We start from the raw sequence: 18,370 nt of genomic DNA, 5'->3' as shown, positions 1-18,370 counted from the left end.
GGTGCCTGTGTTTATTCCATTCCTCTCATAGCTGATTGCAGCTAATTTAATCCCAAACATTCTTCGAATTATCAGGGTAAACATGTTAATTTTCAGTTTCTTTTTTTTACATACCGAAAATGTTTATGATTTATAACACTAGTTATGAGGGCAAGTCCTTGTTCGACTAACTAAGAGTAGAATTAAGGATCAACACCGGAGTAACACTAGATACAGAGTGGAATTTGCAATGATGAAAATCCATTGTGGAATGGGCATGTTAAAAAAAAAGAAACCGAAAATCAGCATGGTAACCCTAACAATTTGAAGAATGTTTTGCATGAGAGAAATGCTCACATGACGTTTCTTTAGATCAGCTACAATCAGCTTTAACAAGAGAGGAAGGAGAAAAGGATATCAACAAGGACATTTGCTAGATGTTTTCTCATGTCGATTCCCAATTGTACGAGTTACGCTCCATCTTTTATGATCACACAAGATTGTTCCATCAGGCTTGTAATATAATTGAATCTATTTAGGAAAGGAAGTTCACTACTCAGAAATTAAATAATAATGACAACTTCTAAGGAAAAGAAAATTCCTTCTTTATACTAAGAAATACAAATTTAAAGTAGGATCACTTCTTTCAAATTAGTAATCTGAAGAGGATTTGACATATTTCATTTATTTTACTAGAGATGCGCATGCCGGCGTTTCCTTTTAATTGAATTTCTGTACATGAACATTGTTTACTTATACTAGTTTGCGGCAAAAAAACGACAGAGAGTGTCTTCGTCTTGCGGCAAAAAATACAACTCCTTCAATGATGATTTGATTTAATATAAAATATAGGTGTATGTTACTCACATAGAGGGCACTGTGAAATTTGTTTCTCAGCATGTGCATTTTTTTTTTAAACAACTAGTAAAAACTAAAAGGTACGTACTGTCATACCACTTTACAGAATCCTTTTAAAGTTATCTTATACCCTATTGAATAAAAAACAGTTTTTAAATATCATATTTAAATCTATTCCAGAAAACCAGAGAATAATAAGTTAAAATCTACATAAAACATATATATTTAAAAAAAGAAAGTCCTCTTTTCAAGTACTAAAGACAGTAATGTCAAAAAAATAAAATATACAAAAGCTCTTAACTATTATTTTTATAACATTTATATAGATTGAACATGTAAGTGCATTCAAAGCAAGGTTTGAGCTACATGCTGAAAGTATTCATTTAACAAAGCAAAAATTCTTAAATTGGAGAGGGCTACAGCCCCTCCAGCCCCCCTGCGGACGCCCTGAAACATTTTTGTGTTAGGAGTAAGGTAACGGCGTGTTAAATATCAAAGACCCATTGCTATGAATATAACGTCCTATGACTCTTTATCAACAAATAAGGAGTCAAAATCATGCTCAGGAAGTATTGCAACTCGTTTGTTGTTGACATAAATTATTTTTGGGGATACTTTGCTCCCAAGAATGTCTCTCAAATACTTGGGCCTTTCTTTTCTTTGTATCTCAATTAAGGAACTTCGAGGTTGAGTTGTAATAGTACTTGAAATGGTTGAGGTTTGTTGAGTTGTTCTAGTGGTTGTAATAGTTGTTGTTGTAGAGGAGGGGGTTGTAATCAAAGTAGTCTTTTTTAGAAGGGATGCCTCCATTACTCTAATGACGTCATGAGTTTCCACAAATAAGACTTTATCGATAAAAATAATATTCCCAAAATTATACACCCATGATTCCCTCATATTTGTATTTAAAACATTGATTCGATGATTTCTTCCATCGTTAAAGGTGATGATCCCTTTTTAAAAAAAGTCTTAGATCATATCCGTACAAAATTCAGTAAAAAAACGAATACCTGTTTCATTCTCTTTTTTTATGGTAATTGTTTTGTTATTCGATGTTCTTATAACTTGGTTATCTTTTAGGGAATTCAAATACAGACGTTTTGGTATAAGATGACTCCTTAAAGTACTCAATCGGAAGTGCGAATCCAACAAAAATGGATCTGGAGCTCCTGCATCCTGAATAAATATCCTCCAAAATGCATCATCACGCGGTACAAACAAAGTGTAGCCATCCTCTTTATTCCTGGACTGATCTTTAGAAAAAAAAAAGAAGGATACATTCACTTAATTAAAGAACAGATTTCTCAATTTACTTACTAATACTTGAAGCAGAGCTTCCAAAATCAAGCGTAGCATTCATATACTCAACTATATATGAGTACTCCTTTAATTTTGATAGTTTTTTCCACACATAGGATAAAAAGGGGGATGTTTTGAAAGGAGCATTGATAAGAGGGGCACTCTCTAAGTAACCATGTGTATGTTTCAGATCCTCTATTGTTACATGATTGACAAAAGGAAGGGATTTGATGATATAGATATCTTCAATGCATGTGCTTGTATTCTCGTTTTTTAAAATGGAACCCGCTTCAATGGAAGTGATTGTTCCATTGGCAATCGTCATCATGTACCTTTGTCCTAAAAGAGATTTATACTCTCCTGAAGAAGAGATAGTACCCTCTATAAAAGCGTTTAAAACGACTTCTTTAACAAAGGATTCCACATCAAATGGATTAAAGCCCCAATCGATGGGCTGATAATGTCTGAAAGCACCATCATTCGGTATCAAAACCGTGTAGAACGTGTCTGCATATAAAAAATCTAAAATTAGGATCTTCCTTTTTAAGTCAATCCTAAATAATACTCTTTACTTGCCATTTTTGAAAATGGTGGATTTGTTTGGAAGATGAGAGAAATATTCCTTGAAGTACGCAATATTCTGGAGTGTCTCTAATGACTTTTGAAAGTCATTCAAAAAATTTCCTTGTAGTAACTTTGGAAGTTTTTCGAGATGGGTCAAATTCTTCTTAGGAACTTTAACAAGCTTTTCAACACATATCAATACATTTTTGAAGAGTGTCACTTTAGCATTTGAAACATTTCGGCATACTTCCTTCCTAACCCATTCAACATCCTCTGAGCTATTAATATTGTTGTTAGCAACAGAAATATTGGCAGAGTTCTTTATGTCCCTAGGGTAGGATATTTCTGTTTCCTCTTCTATCGGGGAGATATCTGATAGCAGACTCTCAGTCAATGTCGAGAATGGAGGTTCCTTTGTGAATAAGTAGTCTTCAAGTGCAAATATAATTCCATTAGGGACAATGGTCCATCCAAGTATACGAACATCATTTACCCATAACTCACCTTCCAAATAAGGCAAATAATGATTGAAAATCAATTTTATTATAGGAACCTACCTTGTGCATCAATGGTGAAGGAGAGTTTTCGTTTTCCCAGAGACTCACGGACTTTGGAATTAAGCAAACTCTCTGGCCTAATAGTTTCACCCATTATAATATGATTGATCACTACTTCCTTCGTGATATCTTCCTGATTTAGTAATATTTCTGGATTTGTTTTGGAGTAATTGATTGGCGCAAGGATTGTAAATGGTGTTGAATCTAAAATAAAATTAATGGAAGTAGATGGTATATTAGCAGCTTAGCTCTCACGACGTTTTAAATAATTAGTAACAATCAGATACAAGAGGAAGGAAATAAACACAAACTCCACTCCGAAACCGATCCTCAATGTTTCTGTTAGTGTTCTCTTATGTATATCATAATTCAGATGCATTTGCAGTATATGTTACGATTTGAATTGATTATAAATATTGGTATGTAAAAATGAATTAATTCTCGTTGGAGTTTTGTACAGGGTGCGTGGACAAAATCTGTCGCTTCAAAAAAACAACAACTACAAGGTTATTTTATAATATTTATTGATAAATTAAAAACGAATATCTTTATTAGGATATAGAGCAGCTATTTATTCAATGTAGCCGCCGTCTGCGGCCAAAACTCGCTCAATGTGGCTACGAAACCGAGAACAGGCATTTTGGATCGGCGCTGCTTCTATCTCACGGAATTTCTCCTTGATGCAGGTGATAAGAGACTGCTTGGTGTTATGGAAGGAGTAGTTGGTCAATTTCTCCACGTAGGACAAGACAAAGTAGTCCAACGGGTTCAAATCTGGTGATGAGGGAGGCCAAGAGGAGAAGGGTACGAACGCAAAAGTATTGCTCTTCGGCCATTCTTGCGTCCACTTAGCTTTGTGGGCCGGATCCGAGTCCTGCTGACACATCCACGGCCTGTCGCTGACAAAATTCTTGCCATGGCTCTCATGGAACGCTGGGGGTCCTCGTCGATGATGTCCCTGACCTTGTTGATGAAGGTGACGTCCCGGACAATCCTGGAGCTCTTTTCCTCCTTCTTCTTCCTGTCAACAACATCCATGGGATCCGATGACTCCTCCAGCTGCTTCCTGAGACTTCTGACCGTTTTAACTAGCATTGGCAGAAGGCCAGAGATGTCAGCATTGCTTAATTTCATGTGATCACTAATCATAATCTGAATGCACCTACGATCTCTCTCATTGAACATAATGACTTTTCTTGGGCACTTAAAATGATGCTATCGCTACAAGTGGTAAACAATAACTAAAACCTATGACCCGAGAAAAAATTTAACACCAAAAATTGACGGATCAGACATCAACTAATGGAGTAATGTCGTCTTTAAAATGTGGCGATTTTGTCCACGCACCCTGTATGTAGCATTGAGTTTGTTTACAGGGAGAGTAGTTTTTGATAGTGAGGGCTCTAGAAACTAAAGAACTCATCAGACATCACTGATGAGTACTCTCGTATGAATAATCCAATCCTATGTAACTTTTTTTTTTTTTTCAAACTCTTATCATTCTTGAGGAGAAAACAGGTAATATGAATTGATAAAAGTATTATTGAATTTAGTTGTTACTTGTGAGTGTATTCACAAAAAATGGAGACTAACACTGTGGATTTTTTAAAGAAAGCAAAATTTGTCTTTCAGCCGACGTATAATTGCTCTGGGTAATGCCGGGTAGTATCGCTAGTATAATAATAAAACTTTAAAATCAGGGGGGTCCTGGCCTTCCTGCAAACTCCGCCTATTCTTGGGACCTAAAATCAAACCTCAACCCCATTTTTGATCAAAGTATGTTATATACTAATATGTAATATTTAAACTTGGGATTTGAGAACTATTACTAAATTGCTTTACTTTGACCTTTATGGAGGGGAAAAAATGCTCACTTTGTCTTGTTTTGTGTGGTAATTGCTTATTTTTCTAGGCTACAATGAAATAAATAGAGAAAATTAGGATTCTAGTTGGATTACACAATAGTTTTTAATGATATTTTTCGAAGGGAAAACCCACCTCCAAATATCCTGCATCTTTAGGCTCTTTTATGATTGTAAAACTATATATTGGATACCATCAGAGTTATGATTATATGATCGGATATGTGAGGGAGCCCGATTCGAACAACAGTCAATTAGAGGAAGTGGAAATTCGATGCAAAAATAACAATTGGATAATTCCCCTTGAATTTTGTAAGAAAGGAAAAATAATTTTGCGCCAAATTGGGAAATCCTGAGCTTCCATTTTTACAAAAGGTTTGGACGTGGTGATGATGAGATACCACCATCTAACAAGACTCCTGAATTCAGCTAATAATATGAGCGTCTTTTGTTATATATGAAAATATTTTTACAATCTTGATTTGTCGAGTTAATATTTCGGAATTTATGGATAATTTATTTTTAAATATAAAACAACAATAATTTTTTTAAATTATCAATTTTAAGCCGTATACATAATACGTATTTCTCAATTTTTATGTTTTGAGTATTCCTTTTTGCTCATTTTGGGGGAAAAAAAGAAGAAAATTGCTCAAAAATTCTAAGTCTAGTAATATTATATTAATTTGTTAGTAATTGACAAAATTGAGAAATGATAATCAATCAGGAGTCTTATTAATAAACACTACAAACATTTGTAATTCCACTTTGGAATCAAAGTACACAATAAAAAATATCTCTATTGCTTTCAAACTATTAAATTGGCTGTACTGTTTATTCACTTCAATTTCTTTTTTCCGCTTCTAATTTATGGAATCGAATCAATCAACTCAAGTTGACAATACACTTAAAATATAATAATTTATGTCCTATTTACGATTTTGAATGTGAATATTGTTGTTGAAATCTATCATGATATTTAATATAGTTTATTTTTGCAATAATCCTTTGATGTATTCGAAATATCCCCCCCCCCTCCCCCTCCTTCATTATTAATTTTGGTACAAAATATAATTTTCTTATAGTACTAAGAATATATATGTTAAGATTTTCACGAGGCCAGGCAGGTAAAAATGCAATAACAATGGGATCTGATCCTTTGCAATACCGCAAAATAAGTTTTTCTTTATATACCGGGTGGTCAATTGAAATCTGAACATTTGCTAATTCAAAAAAATAATGAAGGTTAAAGATTGAAATCAACTCATATTTCGATATATTAAAGCGTAAATAATTAATTACAACACAAAACAATTTTGAGCTCTCTAGCTTTTGAAAAAGACGAGAGAAAATGAGACCTCCTACAGCCCTGATGCCAGCCAACTCGACTACCCATTTTGGGTGCATGTCGAGTGGAAGCCCTGCAGTGCCCGTGATCCAAACTCCAAGGCCCTCAAAGCTACTGTCAGCCAGCACTGGGCCGCTATGACAGAGGACTACATCCACAGTGGGTGATAGGTATTCTGCCCTTGGAACCCATCATTGCTGCTAAGGACGTCCACATTAATGATTAAGAGAGCTCAGACGCACATCTATTTATAATATTAATTTTGTTGAAATTCTATTGTTAATGATGAAGTTGAAAATTCAAAGGATTATTCAGATTTTAATGAACCACTCGGTACATATAAAAAATAAACCCTGGTACCTTCTTTGACAGAGTAGCTCATACAAGCTTGAAAATAATTACTTTCTTGTAAACACAAAGTGCCTAATTGGGAGTGCAGTATTCTTTGATAAATTTCGCAATATTTATATGCATAATAATAAACATTCAATCACTTAATGTTTACATGCAATGCTTTTTAGTGGTCTAATTAATTTATAAAAATAATTATAAAAATGCACAATGTTTGTTGAATATTATCTGCAGTATGAGCAATGCAATATAAGATATGTCCTTGCGGTATGTAAACATAAAAGAAACCGAAAATGAACGTGTTAGTCCTAAAAATTTGAATTTTTTTGGGGGAAAATGAGCTTAGAAAAATGATTACGTTTAATTATATGAGCTTCAAACAGTCATGATAGGAAGGAAATAATCACAAATCCCATTCCATGTATTATAAAAACATTTAGACTGGAATTGCTCTGATGTGTATCCTCAATTCTACTCCGAGCCCAACTAGGACTTACACTTATACATAGCGAGCTGACCCTCATTGTCAAATACCCCCCCCACTACTTATTACTAAATGACTCAAGGGAAAGAATAGACACTCAATACAAGAAGAACAGGTTTTTTCCTTCTCTTTGATGATTGGTTTAAAATTGTCAGCTGCATTAAGGTCTATTTTAAAGGTATTGAATTGCATTATTTATCATAATAAGCCAATACTTATTATCTTGATTTTGAACAACATTTAATTGTACTCAATTATTTAAATGTATTATTTTCTAATAATATTATTGAATTTATAGTGTAAAACTCACTTGAGTATTTATTATTTAAAAAGTAAATTCCGTTCTTTTTGAACTTTATATTTAAAAAAAAAAAAAAAAATTGTAATTGAATTCTTTTATAAAGATAATAAAACAAAATATTAACAACTATTTTATTAAAAATGAACATTTGTAATCATAAGAGAACGACAACTATATATATATCAGTCGGTGCAATAGCTGTAGATGAAGACCTTATTTCTTGCCCTTATATTTTGTTATTGTTGTAGATATCTTGTCTGTCCGCTTTTACCCTTGAGCCTTTTACTTTAATATAATATGATCTGCTTATATGCTAAAAAGAGAAAACCAAAAATTAACATGGTCACCCTGATAATTTGAAGAATGTTTAGAAGAAGAACAGAATAACATTCATGATATTTCTAAATTTAATTCAACCAATGAACGTTCAGAACACTAATTAGAGGAGAAGAAGCAGAAAAATCGAGAGCTAACAACAAAATACTTTGTACATTTTTGTGTTTGTGATGTAACGTGCTGCAAGAGGACACTCAAGGCAAGGAATGTGGGATGTAGTAGTTCTCAATTCTAATTGATTTAAAATTAGAAGCTGCACCATGAAAAGAGGAGAATATGGGGGACTTCGTTAGGAACATAGTCTTCCTTTTAGGGTGAATTGTTTATTTTTCTCTCGACCGCTACGAGTATATACTAATTAGACTTAAAATTGACTTGTAAATAGATTTCATTTTCAGCCAATTTGAGCTAATGTAGATGAATTATATTACTGACATGTTAATATTGATAAAGCGGTTCAGAGTTAAAGGTTAGGCCTTGTAAAATATGAAAACGACGTTTAAGAGTTTTTGAACTAATCAGGTTGCTTTATTTGTTCACCCATTATTACAATTGGTCAGTAAAAACATTGACTCAAATTGAATCATTGTTATTTTATAAACATAATTTTAAAATTTTTATAATGTCAATTAAGTTCAATTGTCAGTAAATCCAAAGTTATTTTGAGGGTTGTTTAGAGAACATATGAATGTATTTATAATTTCTGTATCTATCAACTGATGATTGAAATTCAAAGTTTAAGAAATGTGTCGATGTAAACGAAATAATTGTTATTTGACAAAAAAAAAAAATCAAAAGAGTACTTTTACAATAGGGAGAAGCATATTTTTAAATTCTTAAGTTACCCAAATGTTCCATTTGGTATCATTGATATCATTGGCTAATTTTGAATCCTTTTGAAAAATATTTAGGGGTAGGTTTAAAATTTTGAAATTAATAAATATGTTCTCTTTATTAGAAATAAATATGTTCATCTTTATTTGATAAAAAATACCTATAGTAGGCCAAATGTTATTATTTTTGCGAATTTTGATAGTTTAAGAGTAATTTCTTTACAATTTTATAAAATAATAATGTCTAAAAAAATTTAGTAGGAGTCACTCTGACATAAAAATAACATTGAAAGTAATTTGTGGCCAAGTGCAACGACAAGTTAAACAATATCAATAAGTCATTTTACTCTTAAAAACTATCCAAAGATTTAATGCAATTATTATTATATATTTCCTTGAATAACAAATTTTTAACGTATATAAGGGTCAGATATATCATAAAACTAGACCATATATGGTAAGATTTTTGATAGAATGTAAATTTTAATTCCTCTTATTTTTGGTACCATTTTGATGGGCAATAGTTCAGTATTTGAGGTGGTGTTAAGGCCCCCTTAATGGCCAGCATCAAAAAGGCTGACGTGATGTGAATGACATCTTAAAGGTGCTTATTATTATTTTATTCTAGAGGAGTTAACATCATCCAAGTATTGATTAACTACGTATGAATATGTTCATGAAAAACAGGGAGTAACACTGAAGCTTCCTTGCAATGTTTGTTTTTACTACCGCTAGTACTCCGTATTCCTTTTGCAACATTGGCCAGTATATCTAAAGTGTAGTATGGTCAAATATAATTATGATCATTGTATGCAAATGTAGTAATTATATATGTGTAATAATGAAAAGTAATAACTAATGCCATGTGCAAGTTGGACACATACATATGTTTATATATATAAGAACAATATTACGAATTTGACGGATTGGTGGTACGTCCATGGAACTTTAATTGTCTCCAAATAAGCGTTATAGCTTTTATTGTATTTATTAAATGTATATTGTATATGTATAAACGTCTTAGAAATCTTTCAATTTGTTTTAATAACGGTTATTGTGTGTTTCTCTCTCAGTCATCACTAAAATAAGGTAAAAATAACTAACAGTATTATTATCTTTGTACATATACAGGGTGCATCAGCCTGACTTCATTTAAAAAAACAAGTTTTATTAATCATAAAAGTTATATTTTTTGTTTCATAAAAATAGAATCCATTTAAAGTTTTGTTATACACATTTCAGATAGGTGCCGTCCCTGGGGATTTTTTCACTTATCTTTAAATAAGTATTCATTAAAAGGTTCTAAAGGGATTACTATCTTATACAAAAAGATGCAAAATTTAATCGGCAACATATCTTATTTTATAGTCTTGGATAATTAGTTGACTGAATAATTAGTTATGTGTGAATTTGCAAAGGTCTTAAAAATGTTGTTTTTTCCAGAAACTTATAATTTATAACTTTTGTATAACATTGGATCTGATGACACCAAATTTTAGCCCTTTTGTATTGTTATGGGTACAAGAGTGCCAATCGGGCTTAAAGAATTTAGCACATTTCAAACTATAATTGAATTGAAAAATCGATTTTTGTACTTTAGAAATTGAAGCCATTAACGGATTTTCCTATATTTCATGAGTAAAACTCTACAGCTAAATTGCAGTTAGTTTAATTCGATACATTTTTCAGTATCACTACGACCAAGGTGAACCGGCGGATGAGGCAGCCATTTTTTTGTGTGTGTTGTTTTTGGACACAATACAGTACCAAATGCTAAGGCAAAGAGGCGATTCTAACGATTCTGTTCTAGTAATGTGGACGTCGAGGATATGGATAAAATAATGGAAATCGTCGAGTTGGACCAGTATGTGAGCACTTATTCCATTGCTCAGGAATTGAAAATTAGCCAGAAAACCATTTTGAACCATATAAATCGGATAATCTTAACTATGTTAAATTTATATTCAAAGTAAAGTGAAAAAACACTCAAAACTTTTTACTTTACCTGTTATAACAATAGATTTTCACCTTAGTTTTAAAGAAAAATAAGTATATTACAAGGACCTTTGCACCAAGGGAGTCTATTTTCAAATTTAGAGGGCAAATTATATGATAGTGACGTCATCAGAGACCCCTGCTGGATTTTTTTGCGGAGGGGATTTTTTTGCAGTTTTCACAGAATGTTTTTGTTTGTTGTACAAATGCCAAATAACTTTTTTTTTTAATTTTTAGAGTTTAAATTTTTTGTAACCCTTTAAATTTGAGTGATTTTTTTATTTGAAAACAAAAAAAAATCTTGTCAAATTATAGAGTTCTTTAGGGACTAAATTTGAACGAATCAACTTCTTTTTTTAATTCTAAAATTTGTGCGTTATTATTTTTTTTTTTGACAAACGATAATTTTATATTACGATAGCTACAAAAAATTCATTAAAAAGTAGGACCCAATGGTACCCTATGGCTCCATCGCCAATGCTTTGCACACAATATTTAGTAGTAATAAGTGGAGAACAAAAGAAGGCTTACCTGTTCTTGGGATTTGATCATTTAAAAAGACAAACCAAAGTGAGAAGAACACATCCACTCCGAGTTGCTCAAGTACAGTCTTTGGAATGGTAGATGCATTTGGAAGGGATTCCAACGTATACTCCTTCCAATGCTCCCTGAGTTTCTGTTTGGAGGATACTAGTATATCCTTTGTAGAACTTTTGGAATGATTGCCATGAATTCCTTTTAGAACCAGCAGCATTATTATGACTGTATGCGCCCACATCACTCAAGTATGGTTGGAAGAGGACGACTAATATCCATTTAAGAGAGATAAATACATAAAATATTCTTCAGGTTTATTATCCGTTTCTTAATTTCACTAGATATAAGGTAAGCGTTCCGGATATAATGGTATGTGCGTATTACTTTGAGCCCGTACGGATACAATTGTTTTGACTGTATAATATGGTGGTATGTGTGTGAGTGTGGATATAACAGGTTTATTTCAATAATAATATACTATGCAGTATTTCTATATTTCAAGGCATTTTGTCACGTATATAGATAGATACAGATACTACAATATGCATAAGAAACACATGATGAAATTGAGATTATATGCGATTTCTTTCGGTAAATCACGCGTGGAACATGAAAATGAATAGATATTGATTCCATTTATAGAGTGGGGTCCCAAAACTCCTTGTACCATGCCTAATTGCCAAAAAAAAAAGGGAAAGGACGACTCAAAACCAATTTTCTAAATTGTTTCAATACTAGATTTAGCTATATTTTTTATCCAATAAGTACTCTTTTACATGTAATGATAGTCTCGACACACCGCCGACCAGATTGGTAGCTCTTGACGATAAAGGTCTTGTCCATGGTGTACAGCTCGGAGCGAATCCCAATTTAAATGGGAAGTGGGGCATATATTCTTCCCCAAGATATGTTAAGCTGTAAAGTGCATTGGGCTGAGATCAAGGCTAGAGATGCCAAGGGTCATTATAGTCTTAAAGACACTGACACGGGCGCAAACTTTGTTTATCTTAAGTGTTAAGAGCTTACGACTTCTTTAGTCATTTTCTACTCTGTACAGATCTTGTTTTCGTTTCGTCTGATTTTAATTGTGGCTTAACAATATATTAGAAAGATTGGTGGAACATGTTCTAACTGACAGTCTCTTATAGCCTTAATTATGAAAGTTTAACATGGAAATGTTTATCAACAACGATACAAAGATGAGTGCATAAGATTTTTCTTAAAACTCACGAAAAAAAGGATTTGGATACTTTTATCAGGAGATATTATTAATGGTCAAGAAGAATATGATATGTATATAACGGATTTAAGGTGAGTCTCAAATCTGTATAGTTTTACTATTTTCATGGAATTTCCGTGTTGATTATTGAGTTTTTTTATGGAGGGGGAGGGAATAATGAAAAAATGCTACACTGCCTAATAAAGTTGTAAATTGTAGAATTTAAAATTATGTTTGGCATCCCTGGTTATGACAGATGCTTTGGTCGCAAACATTCTTCAAATTATCAGGGTGACCACGTTCATTTTTGGTTTCTTTTTTTTTAGCATACCATTTAAATAACTGTGGTAAAGACAAAGACAAAAAAATACATTTCTTCTAAAGAGGGATTTTTAAGAAAAGTAATTTCTTCTTTTCTGACTCATCAATTTGCCTACTCTGACGAGGGTTTCCCCATGATAAGTAAAGGTATACTTGATTTAATGAAGTTTTGAAAGAAGCATTTTTGAATTAAATATATTAACTAGCATTGCCTGAAGTAATTAGGGGTCGGCTAAATTACAATTTCTTCTGTTAATAATATAGAAAATAACTCTTCAATAAATCTTTTATGTTACACACCCTTTTTCATGAGCATACTCACACGTAGTTACTCAATACTCATACTAATTCATGTTGGGTGTCAAGTATAAAGTATTAATAGTAAGAGCTAAAGAAGAAAAATAAATGTTGGGATGACTGATGAGTACTTTAATCTCTAGAGCGCTCACTAATAAACACAAACAAAATTCATTTTGACATACCACCGTTTATAATTTAGTCAAATTTTAACATAAGATACCAATAAAAAACACAGAAAATGTCCTCTTGTTATAGATATACACTGATATACATCATGGAGCACTATATACAGTGCACCCGGTGACTCGTTTTCATATATACAGACATGCAGATATTCATGCAGACAGATCTTGCTTTATTAATATAGATAATAATAATTAAGAGCCTGCTTTTCACATGCTACGAATATTTTTCTTTATTACAATTAAATGAACATTAGTATAAGATAATTAATTAATTTAACAGTATATTAATATTTGCGCTTATTACATGTTTAACCGTAGGCTTACATTAAAAAAATAAATATATAATTATAAAGTCCAAGTAAATTATAATTTTGAGGATTTGATTTACTCTCCATTGGCCTCCAAGAGCTTTTCAAACTCCTTCTCAGCCTTGTCCAAATCATCTTCAACTGGATCCTCTATCAAAGTGAGTGTCTTCAAATCGATTGTTCGACCCTACAAGGAGAATAAAGAACAACAACCCTGTGATGAATTATATCGTTCCCAAAAGGAGAGTCATACCTTAAATACAACCATGTACTGATTAGATGACCACATAATCTTGGCGTCGTGATGTGTTTGTTTAACATGTTTTGATCCAAAGGGGTTCAACCCCTTATAAATGTATTTACAAAAAAGTCCATCCAGCTTTTCAAGAGTTTGAACATACTCCTCTTTGCTTAAGACTGTAAAAACAGTTTTTATATTCATGTCCAAAAGGAGTTCCAGCGTTGGCTCCCAGAATTCATAGATTCCATCCGCATGGAGTCCTGGATGAATACCTACAACCAAGTCGGGTTGTTCAACTATTTGTGCCGTAATGTACCTTAAGTAATGGAAGAGTGAAGGGATTAAGTCATTCTATATTTACGGTTGATTCACTGCAATATTCCTTACTTTTCCCAAAAATCATGGTAAAGACCGTACCATGCGGTTAGTTTACATTTGGGATTGATGAGCATGGGGGAATCTGGGGAGCAATCCTTTGAAAGTTGTTGATTTGCGTCGTCTGGGCTTACAAGTGTAAGTTTGATGGGATGAAGAGGATTAGCTGCCAGGATCTCGTGATAAAATCCAGCATAAATCATAGTTGCCTCTGGCCTATCGGTACCCACTAAATGCACGGATTTAGGATAATTCTTTTTCCTTTTAGGTGTATAATTCACAACTGCCATTCCTATATTGAATAATTATTTTAGCTTATACATAAAAAATAGAACAATGAATCCCACATACCAATGGTAATGGGATGCGACAATACTCCAGATACAAGTCGTTTCAAGGAGTTTAGGATCTCTTCCTCTCCAGGACAGGGGATCTCACAAAATTCCCACCATGCCCGTATATGCTTTGTTTGTTTTTTAAGGCTCTTCAAAATCTTTTCATGGATTTCCCACCATGTCTCCCAGGTTTCCACCTCTTTTGCAGGCTTACTCCATTTTGACTTTTGAAGGATGTCGGGAAGATCTTTGGGGAGGGTATGAGGGAAGCATTCTACAATCTATTTAGAAATTGGAATGTATACATGCTTACAAGTCTTTGTTAAGGAATTAGTCTTCGTTAGATTCTTGAGATGGCTCTGCCTTTTTTCTAAAAAAAAATAACACACAAATGGAGCATAGCTTTTGCATACAAATGTATGTATGTAGAAAATAAATAAATTGGATGTTTATAGTTTAATTTACGCTTGAACTAACATCCTAATTGCGTTTCCATTTATACAGCTCAAATGAATCTAAATGTCAAGGGAAGAAGTTCCCTTTTGTTACAACAAATGTATGTAAACCAGTACCTGATCAATTCTCTCACGCTCAAGATCTTCTTTGAGTGCTGGTGAAGCGACTGGTATGTTTAGCTTTTCGCATTTTTTGACTGTCAATTGAAAGGCTTGAATGGTTTTTTCTTTTACATCCTCTCCAAAGAGACCCTCTTCGCCTTTTTTACCAAAGACATCTTTGGGACTCACTAATTTTCCTTTTGGAGCAAGTACGGGACCGTACTTTTGACTGAACTCTGAAGGAGGATATTTTCCTAGTCCTCCGGCCATCATGAACTGATAACGAATAAATTATAGACAAAATTACTATGAATGTTTCTCCTATAGAAATATTAAAAGCTAGTTATTCTACGTATTTTGCTCTAATTATTAACATCATTTAATGTTACATTTGAGTAGTTTTTATTTTTATTACAAATTTTGGCACATAAATATATTTTATTCTTGTAAGAAGTTATGTTAAATATTATATCTATTTTCTAGATACGGATATCGAACTCAAATCTAACAGTGGAACTTAAAATATATCCAATTATATGTATACAAACATAATTGTGCTCTTATTTTTTACAATAAAGTTAAGTTATATTCCCTTGGAAAATAATTGAAATCAATTATAATAATGATTTAAGAGAAAATTGTTTTTGATTATGAATCACAAAATCTTCTATATGAGTTTGAACTCTTATGCCGTTCAAGTAAGCGATCCATCATGGAGTGACTATTTGCATTCAATGTTATTTTTGTGAAATACAAATTTAAAGAAGGGAACTTTATATCAATTTCTATGTCTTCAAAGGGGATATTAGATAATGTATTGAATATGTAAAAGAGACTTACCTAACCACGGAGTATGAAGGGTGATAAATGCCGTTTAAAGTGTAAATATATCTCCACGCTTCTTCCTCTAGAAGAAATAAGAAGTTTTCTATTTGAAGTTTTTGGAAGAGAGCCTAACTTTTCCCCCTTTTTCTGAATGTAGGGTATCAACCGGCCGGTGGGTCATAGTCACTTCTTGAGTCATGAAAAAGCCTGAGAAAGCAGTTTGTGAGATGACTTCCCTGTTTATAAACATGAAAGAAGTTACAAAGTGATTATTGTATGTAGTCATAGGTGGAATTGAATTTGTAAGGGCTTGTTCTCAGAGGCAATATATAGGGTGCAATCTATGTATATTAAATAACCAACACGATTTAAAAAAAAAAGGATTTTCTCCTAAATGAATCATCTGATTTTAATAAAAACCAATGCTAAATGAAAGATGAATCAATTTTTTTTTGAATCATTATTCAATATAATGGCATTTGGCGTCAATAATGACCTGACTTAACCTTGTAAACGGGAACAAGTTTTGATGACGGTCTCCTTTGATAGATTCGTGAATTCTTCTGTGATCCTGGACATCAGCTTTGATTTTGTGCTGCAGGAAAATATCTGTTGATGTGTCTCTCAACTGCGCCCTACAGTAATAAGCAAAGCATTATTCTTCTCAAGAAATATTTAGTGCGCTCCGGCTCAACTACTAATTTTGTGAAAACTCTCCCGCTCGTTTTTTATAGCAATGAGCCCACCCCCGCTCAATAAAAATGAGCGGTGCTAATTTTTTCGCTAGTATAGGTGTATTTGAATTTAATAACTTTTTCTGATTCCAATTAAATTCAATATATTGCAAGTTTATGTGTGCTGTACAATTTGTGACAACCATACATTATTTGCAATAGTTTATAATAATCCAAATAATTGGTTTAATTGAAATAGGAGTGTCAATAAATTTTTATTTGTCCTTTGGTGTGCCGTAGAAACAAAAAGTAGGAACCACTGTCTTAGGTGACATGTATATCGTGCGCTATCATCCAGTTAAGCCTTATAATTAGCTAACCCTCTATTCTTGCAATCTTTAAAATTACTCTTTATCTCTCAAATTCTATGATGTTATCTCATAAGAGGTAGAAACAGAAAAAATATTACAGACTTAAATAAATGAGGGAACATTCGAGCGATTTTATTGCTCTTCTAAAATGATGAGCGTGCTCCAATCTCCCTCAAAAATTTTGAGTGAGACCCAATGGAGCGCACCAAACTAATACTTTCCAACAGAGTCAATAAAAAAAAATTGACAATCAGGTCAGGGTTTTCTTTGTCTCCTTGCAAGACGAATGACCTCCCGCCTAAAATTTACCCAATCCAGGGTTTGATATGATCTTCCAGGAGTTTGAGAGCACGGGGAATAAACATGATGGAATCATGTGCCCTTCTGAGGATTATGTCTCCAAACTCTTAAACAGTATCTTGAATTTTTGTCTGCTTCACTTTTGGTACATCAGACTTTTCTACCTTGTTCTACCTGACTCTACATACAAAGGACCTGGCCAGGTTGAAGTATTTTACAATTTCAACATTGTCTCAGCCTGCGTGGATCTCAACAAGGTCAAAATACATTTTCCAGGAATGTGGAATAAATACTTTGTAGATCGATGCCATGATTTTAACCCTTCGTTGGTATACTGGGATTTTCCGGACCCCCAATTTGAATAAAAATGCTTGTAATCTGCTTAGAATAGAATTTAATGTTAGAAACGCCATTAATATTCTCCCTAAACATCTGTCAGGATAAATACAAACTTTTAGTTCCTGCCAAAAATGTATCTTCTAGGAACCTTTCGCAAATTATGAAATTTTTAATAAAGGTTTTGTGAATTTTTTCACTTTTAAGACGTTCTTTTGCTTTGTCTAATTCCTTTTTTTCAATTTAAGGTATACACATTGGCTATAAATCTAATATCAGCTGTTATCCAATATATCACACTCAATCTCATTAAAATTAATGAGTACATTTTTAGTTCATTAAAATTTATAATTAATATTTGTCAAAGTTTTATATCAAAAATGAAATTATAATATTTCCCCCATAATAATCACAAATCATATATTGTTCATACCTAAATCTATTTTTTTAATGATTTTTTAGCGTAATTTTGAGTATATGTCATCTGTGTATCAAGAATTAAAGTTTCCTTAATATTTGTGTTAATGTTTAACCCAAGTTCATTAACTACGTGATAGGATGTTACCTAAAGGAGGGTTAACTGAGCCCAAATACTTCTGGCTATCCACCAACACAAATAAGAAGGTCCTACAGGAGCTCAATGTTCGTTGTTGTTAAACAACGCCCGCAGCCTGATACTGGAATAAGTATTTTTTTATTTTTGAGGATAAATTTGCAAT

The 18,370-nt window shown here is 32.8% G+C and overlaps 2 protein-coding genes across 2 annotated transcripts; both read right to left on the bottom strand.

Moving 5' to 3' along the window:
• Positions 1-986: 986 nt before the first annotated feature.
• LOC121132290 (uncharacterized) lies at positions 987-13,534 on the bottom strand. Its single transcript, XM_040727660.2, has 6 exons — positions 11,299-13,534; positions 3,258-3,461; positions 2,713-3,204; positions 2,155-2,643; positions 1,848-2,090; positions 987-1,790 (listed from the first exon to the last, which is right to left on the bottom strand). The coding sequence occupies exons 1-6, from the start codon at positions 11,543-11,545 to the stop codon at positions 1,360-1,362; spliced, it is 2,106 nt and encodes a 701-aa protein (XP_040583594.1). The 5' UTR covers positions 11,546-13,534; the 3' UTR covers positions 987-1,359.
• LOC121132289 (putative protein MSS51 homolog, mitochondrial) lies at positions 13,534-16,123 on the bottom strand. Its single transcript, XM_040727659.2, has 6 exons — positions 15,986-16,123; positions 15,161-15,421; positions 14,605-14,869; positions 14,266-14,545; positions 13,891-14,194; positions 13,534-13,824 (listed from the first exon to the last, which is right to left on the bottom strand). The coding sequence occupies exons 2-6, from the start codon at positions 15,416-15,418 to the stop codon at positions 13,714-13,716; spliced, it is 1,218 nt and encodes a 405-aa protein (XP_040583593.1). The 5' UTR covers positions 15,419-15,421; positions 15,986-16,123; the 3' UTR covers positions 13,534-13,713.
• Between the last annotated feature and the right edge of the window lie 2,247 nt (positions 16,124-18,370).

Source organism: Lepeophtheirus salmonis, chromosome 2 (genome assembly GCF_016086655.4).
Source record: "Lepeophtheirus salmonis chromosome 2, UVic_Lsal_1.4, whole genome shotgun sequence".
Lineage (NCBI taxonomy): Eukaryota > Metazoa > Arthropoda > Copepoda > Siphonostomatoida > Caligidae > Lepeophtheirus > Lepeophtheirus salmonis.
This window is presented reverse-complemented; position numbering and strand designations above follow the sequence as displayed.